Consider the following 9,240-nt stretch of genomic DNA (forward strand, 5'->3'; position numbering starts at 1 on the left):
ACCAAATGCAGAAAAAAAAAAACACTGCTGCACTGGATTTAGTTCTTAAACACAAAACTACTGTCCAAACCCAGCCATTCCCTAGAAGGGCTTCACCAAACATCATGCCGGAACACGACGAATCGCTTGGCGGCAAGGCTTTGTTGGGTGGGTGGTAACTAGCCAGGACAACTGTCTTCCACCAGAATATCCGGTTACTCGTTTGGCACAACCCGGGGGACACGTGTTGGGTATCGAGAGTTAAGACCTACGGACGCGAGTAACATCGCCCCCCAACATGCATGAGTGTAGACTACTAGATACCGGGATATAAACATGAAATCGACATGCGAATCGACACTGTATTGTGTACATGGGTGTAGGCAATGCATGCGGCATTCATAGCTAGCTAATCATACATGCTTTGTCAGCGGCGTTAGTTTGTATGCATGGATGTAGGCAACCTATGAAATATGCGGATTATAAGAAAATGTATGATTACAGAGCATGCATGGTTGTAGACGATATATAAAATATGCAACGATACCGTGACTATGCTGTCTTGTGCAGCAACCCATGAATAATGCGATTATAAAAGTAATTATAAAGTGCCTATAACCATAGTCAATGCGGATACGTTAAACATTCCTTGATCACAATGTTTCCTTTCTTCTGAAAGCTACAGTGTACATGGCTGTATGTCTTTCTTTAATTTTTTATTTTTCTATGCATTTTCAATATAAAATGTGAAACATAGGTATACAACGACAGATTATAAACATATAAATAAATGATTTTAAATCAGTAAGCGAATATTTACTTACCTGCGAAGAAAAATCTAATAATGAAAACGCTACGTTAGTTTAGATAAGTTTTTTATTTATTTATTTAACTCTTAAACAAGATTGTACATGGAAGGAAATACTATTATAGTAAAGTGTACAATTTGTTTGGCGGACTTACGCGGGTGAAACCGCGGGGCGCAGCTACTATAACTATATTGAAGATCCATTTGTAATTTAAGTGTCCCGCAATAAATTAAATTTGAATTTATATTTGAAGGCAATCTGGCGTAAAAGTGTATTAGTAAAAAAATGTTGTAGGTAACAACGTTTTTCAATAAAGTCCGAGAAATGAGGTCGCATTATAAAACGCATAATATATTGGTGACTATGGGCGATGACTTTCAATACCAGGACGCAAGTATGTGGTTTAAGAACCTGGACAAATTGATACAGTGAGTCATTTATTGTTTTTTTTTTTTTTATGTCATAGCGGGCAACTGAGCTTGTGGTTCGCCTGATGGTAAGCGATCACCACCGCCCATGAACATTCGCAAAGGTAGTGCCTCTAAGAATGCGCTGCCCGCTTTTATGGGGTAAGGGAAAAGGAAAGGATTAAAGACTGGAAAGAAGGAATGGACTGGGATGGGTGAGGAAAAGGAAACGGGCCTCCGGCTCCCCCACTCACCGTACGAAACACAGTGGCATGCCACTATTTCACGCCGGTTTTCTGTGGGGGTGTGGTACTTCCCCGGTGCGAGCTGACCCAATTCGTGCCGAAGCGTGCTCGACTACCACAATGACTGGTTAATTAAATTGCACGATTTTTTTGTCCTTTTTGTGTCGAGTATGGTCTTTTGTTTGATTTTATGGGAGTATTATACGTTTAGAAATTAAAGACTTTAACATGATTGAGTTAGTTAGCATGCATGCGCATGGGCTACTTGCTTGCATGAGTGTAGGCAGTAGCTTATATGCATGGTTGTAGGCTGCTGATCGAGTTAGATAGCATGCATGCGCATGGGCTAGTTGCTTGCATGGGTGTAGGCAGTAGATTATATGGATGGTTGTAGGCTGGATTTTACGCGAGTATAATACGTTTAGAAATTAAAGACTTAAACGTGGATGGTTTGAAGCTGTCCAACACTTGGGATCCTTTTATCGAGAATTTAAAAACCCCATGTCTGACATACCAAAAGACTAGAAGACACTATCAGCCAATACTGCCAACATCCGGAAAAATACACCACATACCAACTGCGGAAAACGTGGAGATATAATGAATAAATCGCGTTAAAAATACATTGAAAAGTCTTTAGTTTCTAAATTTTTGCGCCCGCTCACAATCCGCCCCGGCTTCGCTCGTGGTATATATATAGCCTAAAACACTCCGGGATTATGTGCCTCTCCAATGGATAAAGATTTTTTCGAATTTGACTCGGTAGTTCCTGAGGTTAACGCGTTCAAACAAACAAATTAACTCTTGAGTTTTATGTTGACGAAAGTATAGATTTTCCAACGGATTTAAGTGCGTTTTATGCAATACTAGCTGTTCGCCCCGGCTTGGCCCATGGTACATATGTCACTCAGTGAAGATGCAGCTTTCCAATGGTGAAAGAGTTTTTGAAATCGGTCCAGCAGTTTTTGTAATTTTTATTTAACAAATACCCTTTAAAAACAAAGAAGGAAGGGAAGAAACATTTATTTGTCTCCACAAAATTACAATCTAAACAAAACAATAAAATAAAGGTATAATTGTAATCTTTTTTTTTGTCAAAAGATGGCGCTTAATCAAAAATTGTAAGTTCAAATTTAAAAATTGTATAAAAGCGATGGTACGGTAAAGTCTTATGTCAGTTAATTATGAATTATTTTTATCTACGAAATCTCTTAAATTACATAGATAAATAATTTACGATAACTAACGTATAATGAGATCTTGTAAATAGAAGATTTTACAAATTATAGAAACTACACTATGACAGCTTAAATTCCGCCAACCACAGATAAGAACCGCAACGTTTGTCAACAGATAAAAAATTTTCTCACCTACGTATCGGAACAGGCCAAAAGTTATAGAACACAGAATGTCATTATAACAATGGGCGGTGATTTTACGTATCAGGATGCAGCCATGTGGTATACAAATTTGGATAAATTAATCGAGTAAGTTTAGTATAAACTATGCAAAAACTATTTTTTTACGTCATCGTCGGCAATGGAGCTGGTGGGTCGGCTGATGGTAAGCGCTACCACCGCCCGTGGACATTTGGAGAGGCGTAAGGTCGCGCGCAGACCTTACGCCTATACAAAATGATTGCTGATCTCAAATTAGAAAAGGAGTAATAAAGGATTGACGAGAAGAATAAATGAAAGATTTGAGAAGGGTAAGAAAAAGGATATGGGCCTCCAGCTCCCCCACTCACCGTACGAAACACAGTAGCATGCTACTATTTCATGCCGGTCTCATGTGGGGGTGTGGTACTTCCCCCTCGCGAGCGGGCACAATTCGTGCCGAAGCGTGCTCGAGTCCCACATACTAACACAGCTAGTTAGTACATAAATGTACTATTCATGTACTGACTAGCTGTATGACCTATGTGCTAATCCAGACTATAATCTATTCAAATGTTATTTTGGTCCGTGTATCGCATGTCGCGTGCCGGCCGCGGAGTGGGGACGAAGCGAAGGCGCTCGCCGGAGCAGCCGGGGCCAATATGGCGGCGTCTCTAGTTCCATCAGCTGACTGTCAGCTAAATATCTATCATGTGAACAAATAGTTACACTTTTACCGTGGTTACGGCTGTGGTGACACGATCCTTTTTTTACTTCACCGTTTCGAGCGGTGATGATTGTGTGTGATGATTTTTTATTGTGGGAGTCGAGCACGCTTCGGCACGAATTGGGCCAGCTCGCACCGGGGAAGTACCACACCCCCACAGAAAACCGGCGTGAAATAGTGGCATGCCACGTGTTTCGTACGGTGAGTGGGGGAGCCGGAGGCCCGTTTCCTTTTCCTCACCCGTCCCAGTCCATTCCTTCTTTCCAGTCGTTGATCCATTCCTTTTCCCTTACCCCAAAAAAGCCGGCAGCGCATTCGCAGAGGCCGTACCTTTGCGAATGTTCATGGGCGGTGGTGATCGCTTACCATCAGGCGAACCACCAGCTCAGTTGCCCGCTATGATATAAAAAAAAAAAATGATGTCATCCACATGCGCAGATGAATTGAAAAATCAATTTATTTCCTGCACGCTCGTCCGGTCTAGAACCTCGCCTTATCGTTTTTAAGGTCCGAGGTCCTGACCACTGAGCAACCACTGCCCATGTATAAAGGTACCACGCGAGTGAAGCCACGGGCTGATTGATGTATTATTGGGGTTTAACTTTAAGCTATTGGATATGCTTGCGCATGTGGCACGATTCTATTTATGTATTATGATTAGCTCTTTAAAACTATGCAACAGAATTTGATAGGGTTTTTTTTAAAGATAGTGAGTTCAATGCGAAAGTTTCCGTTTTGAGTATGTGTATGTTTCTTACTCTTTCACGCTAAAACTACTGAACCGATTGCTATGCAATTTGGTACGTATTCTTACCGATATTCCTACGGGATACGGACTTGCGCGGGTGAAACCGCGGGTCGCAGTTTGTGTTTAATAATGGGATAGTCCGGAATAGTCTGAAATAATTAGATAACATAGATCCATAGTATTTTCTTGTGTTTGGTTTCACGCGAGTATTATACATTTAGAAATTAAAAACTTTTCAACGGATTTTAAACGCGATTTATTCATTATATTATTATGACATATAACATCTCAGTCTCCCCGTGACCACGCTCGCTGCAAAGTGTTCGAAACGTCGGGTTAATAATATAATGAATAAATCGCGTTTAAAATCCGTTGAAAAGTTTTTAATTTCTAAACATAGATCCATTCATGTAAGTAAATGACTTATGAATTAATATAATAATTGGATGTTTTCCCATCAATCACCATAAAACTACTCAATGGACTTAGATGAAATTAAAAAATTATTACATATAGGCAACTTTTTATCCCGAATTAGGAATATTCCTACGGGATATGGACTTGCGCGGGTGAAACCGCGGGGCGCAGCTAGTCTTGTATAAAATAAATGTTAATAATTTCAGATATGCGAATTTGAAAGCAGCCAAGGACGGCCTCGACATCAAACTGTTTTACTCGACGCCCGATTGTTATTTGAGAGCTGTTAAAGACGCCAAGTGAGTGACCAAGTACCAATTTCAACCGACTTCAAAAATATAAAGGTGTGGGTTCCCAATCCGGCTGTATTTTTGTGATACCTGGGAACTTGACGTGATGAACCGATTTTGGTGATGCTTTTTGACGTGACAACGTCTTAAATTAAGTTGCGGCTCGCAGTCACTCATGAAAAAGTGTTACGATGAGTCACCGAACTATGATCGGTCCGCCGCGCGCGCAGCACTAGAGAATTAGGCGCATTGAATCGGCGCGTGCTTGTGTCTCTGTCTCTGTCTTTTTAGTAAACAAAATATATTTTCTATAGTTAAAATTTGTGCAATTCTTATTTTCATTCAATTCCTTGTTCCTATTGTGCAATTTAATAATATTCATATCAATAAATATTCTACCGAGAAAAAGACGTTGTCACGTAAAATCTTCGCCCGTAAAACCGACTTTACAGGCAACCATTTTTTTTTTTATTTGAAAGCTCTTGTCTCCCATGTGGTCCCGTTTACATTTAGTCTAGTTTTGACAGTTTCAAGGTTTAGTTTTTAGCTTCTTTAATCGATTAAGTGTATTTTTTAACATAAGAGAAACTCAATCTTTACTAACATTCAAAAACGTACTGAAGCAATTTTATCCGTCAATTTAGTTAAGCTGTGTCCATGTGTGTTACCTGTATGTATATGTGTATGTTTAAATATGTATATGTTATATATTATATATGTATGTGTATATATTATTTATATTTTATATATTTATGTATGTATCTATGTATGCATTGTTATCAATTTTGGTATATTTTTCTTTTTATTATACGTTTTATTTTTATTAAGTCTGTTATTATTGCGCCTCCCTGCTTTTACATTAGTATATACTGCGTTTTCCTTGTCCACCAGGTTGTCTGGAAGAGATCGCTGCTTAAGCGATAAGACCGCCTGTGTGCTCTTCATATTGCTGATGTTATTTATATCCTGTTTTTACTCTTAAAGGTGCACAATAAAGAGTTCTTGATTGATTGATTGATTGATTTTTTGTCAACTGAGCTGGTGGTTCGCCTGATGGTAAGCGATCACCACCGCCCGTGAACAGAGCAAAGCTAGTGCCTCTGCGAATGCGCTGTCCGTTTTTATAGGGTAAGGGAAGGAAAGAATTGACGACTGGAAAGAAGGAACGGACTGGGAATGGTGGGAAAAGGAAACGGGATTCCGGCTCCCCCACTCACATTGTTGAATTGTGAGAACAATAGAGACTGCACCAGCTTTCACCAGTTTTCACCAGTTTTCACCAGTTTTCAAGCATTTTTTTGTATAAAACTCTTTTATTCTATATTTTTCAGCCCAACACTACCAATAAAGCAGGATGACTTCTTCCCATACGCGAGTGATCCCACCGCCTACTGGACCGGCTATTTCACTTCCAGACCCACCACCAAGTACTTCGAGAGATTGGGTAATCGCTACCTCCAGGTAATGGCTCCTACTGGATAAATTTTTCATTGTGTAACTTTGATTTTTAGTTTTATAGTATTGAAATGCTTTATAAATGAGAATTTCGTGAATATATAGAATTGAATCACGTGGCGGGATTCGAACCCGCGTCTTTTCTTAATCATCTCAATAGATGTCGCGGGGTGCCCCTTAGGTACATGGAACCGAAAGAGTAGAAGAGATTCGATTACTGTGGCAGGATCACGGGTGGCCGAGAGGCTAGGCGTTGCTACGGTTTGGCAAAAAGACGCGGGTTCGAATCCCACCACGTGATCGATTTTTTTCTAAAGTTCTCATTGCATAATTTATTTTTTAACAACTCTCTTATATGTATATATACTTTTTAGTGGCTAGTAACATTTTATTATTTAAAATTGACGTCATTTGGTCCCATTTTAGAATCTGGGGTAAGGGGTTAAGAACGTAAGTGACCTTGTAGAAAGGAATTATAAAAAAAAAGTAACTGTTACCCGCAACTTAGCTCGCGTGGTCAAAAAAATTATCGTGGTACAAACTTTCATCGCCTATTTTATCCCCTTGGGGGTAGAATTGATCAGATTCCTTTCTCAGCGGATGCCTACGTCATAACATCTATCTGCGCGCCAAATTTCAGCCCGATCCGTCCAGCGGTTTGGGCTGTGCGTTGATAGATCACTATGTCAATCAGTCACCTTTGAGTTTATATATATTTTGATGTCCGAATATATTTTTAGGTTCTCAAACAGCTGCAGGTTGTATCTCATTTGAAGGAACACAATAAATTCGTGTTGAATGAGTTGTTGAGCGCTATGGGTGAGTTACATTGTGATCATCATCATCATCATCATCATCATCATCATCATCATCATCATCATCATCATCATCATCATCATCATCATCAGCCCATATATGTTCCCACTGCTGGGACACAGGCCTCCTATGAGGGTTCAGGCCACAATCCACCACGCTGGCCAAGTGCGGGTTGGCAGATGTCACATGTCGTCGAACTTTTGATTATTTGACATGCCGGTTTCCTCACGATGTTTTCATTCACCGTTTTAAGCATACACTGTGATACGAAGTAATTAAACAAAATCAATAAACAAAAAAAAAAATAATAAATAATCTCTTTATTAAATAAACTCTTAAATTCGTACAATTGTATTGGTAGAAACTAAAGCCTGTGTTAGTAAAAACTGCGTTAGTCTTTAGAATCCCTCACAATTTTTTACATTAGAGTTTTTTTTTTAATTAAGTACATCAAAATAAGAAAAGGTGCATGTGTGTGTGTGTGTGTGTGTGTGTGTGTGTGTGTGTGTGTGTGTGTGTGTGTGTGTGTGTGTGTGTGTGTGTGTGTGTGTGTGTGTGTGTGTGTGCGTGTGTGTGTGTATGTTTATGTGTGTGTATTGGGATTAAGATAATTAAAAAAAGATAAAATATATTTTCTTTTTAGAATGTCATTTAATTTATTAATTTTTAAATTAAACCGATTCTAACCTAACACATATCATATTAACGCGTTAGGTCCGCCGAATAAAATTTTACAATACTTTTACTTATAAAATAAACAATGTTATTTTATTTTAAATAATTCGCTTCTCAGGCGTTATGCAGCACCACGACGCAGTAACAGGCACTGAGAAAGAGCACGTGGCGCACGATTACGAGAGACTGCTGGATGCTGCTATAGATGACGCCAGCATCATCGCTAGGCAGGCTTTTAAGTGGGTTTTTATATATATACTAGCTATCCGCCCGCGGCTTTGCCCGCGTAGTTGCAGGAAAGATAGACCCGGGGCTTTCCTCGCATATTCCTGTTCCCGTTGGATTTCCGGGCTAAGAATTTTCTTATGTCCGCCTCCTGGTTATAAGCTACATCTGTACAAATTTTCAGCCAAATCAGTTAATCCGTTCTTGAGGTATAAATAGTGTAACTAACACCACTTTCTTTTATATATATAGATGATACAACATAAGTTATATTGCAATGCTAGCGGTCCGTCCCGGCGTCACTCGTGATACATATATAGCCTAAAGTATTTCTCAATAAATGGGCTAACTAACACTGAGAGTAGTTCCTGAGATTAGCGCGTTCAAACAAACAAACAAAATTCTTCAGCATTATAACATTAGTATAGATAATGCTTTACAACACATCGCACTTTAATGCGACGTCACACAACACAACAAAGACATAGACATACATTTATACACACACAATAACACACACACAACAACTAACCAAAAAGGCAAAAAAGGTGTGTGTGCGATTCCCACACGATAGAAGTGACACTTAAGTAAATCCGCAAAAGAATGAGATGAATATATATAAAATATAAAATAGTATGTATATTTCTGTCTCACTCTTTGCCGGCTTCATTCTACACATTCTTGTATTTGTGTCTCTTACCTGTCCTTTTTTCCGTTGCATCAGCTTTGAAATCGCAACGATTCTAAAGAAGTTTCACTTCAACTAACAAACAAAACAACTCTTCAGCATTATAACATTAGTGTAGATAATGCTTTACAACACATCGCACTTTAATGCGACGTCACACAACACAACATAGACATAGACAAACATTTATACACACACAAGAACACACACAACAACAAATAACAAAAAAAGGCAAAAACATTGTAAAGAACGAAATAAGGAAAAGCATGAACACAGACACGAAAATTTACAAAGAATATATATATATATACTTATACTTAGTCTGGCCATAAATACTGTTACACTTAATTATAAAAAAATATTACATTTGAATTTCGAATCTG

General features: G+C 38.9%; 1 protein-coding gene across 3 annotated transcripts in view; it reads left to right on the forward strand.

Annotated features, from left to right (window-relative positions):
* Positions 1 to 9,240, forward strand: part of LOC119839208 (lysosomal alpha-mannosidase-like) — a 27,657-nt gene that overhangs the window by 12,311 nt on the left and 6,106 nt on the right. The window contains exons 8-12 of one of the 3 annotated variants that reach the window (XM_038365426.1): positions 1,083 to 1,216; positions 4,915 to 5,007; positions 6,330 to 6,459; positions 7,194 to 7,272; positions 8,063 to 8,183. In XM_038365426.1, the coding sequence (XP_038221354.1) occupies positions 1,083 to 1,216; positions 4,915 to 5,007; positions 6,330 to 6,459; positions 7,194 to 7,272; positions 8,063 to 8,183 (557 nt within the window). Of the gene's footprint in view, positions 1 to 1,082; positions 1,217 to 2,793; positions 2,928 to 4,914; positions 5,008 to 6,329; positions 6,460 to 7,193; positions 7,273 to 8,062; positions 8,184 to 9,240 lie in introns of all 3 variants that reach the window. The other 2 variants (XM_038365424.1, XM_038365425.1) reach the window with 2 other exon arrangements.

The sequence above is a fragment of the Zerene cesonia genome, unplaced genomic scaffold, assembly GCF_012273895.1.
Source record: "Zerene cesonia ecotype Mississippi unplaced genomic scaffold, Zerene_cesonia_1.1 Zces_u010, whole genome shotgun sequence".
Lineage (NCBI taxonomy): Eukaryota > Metazoa > Arthropoda > Insecta > Lepidoptera > Pieridae > Zerene > Zerene cesonia.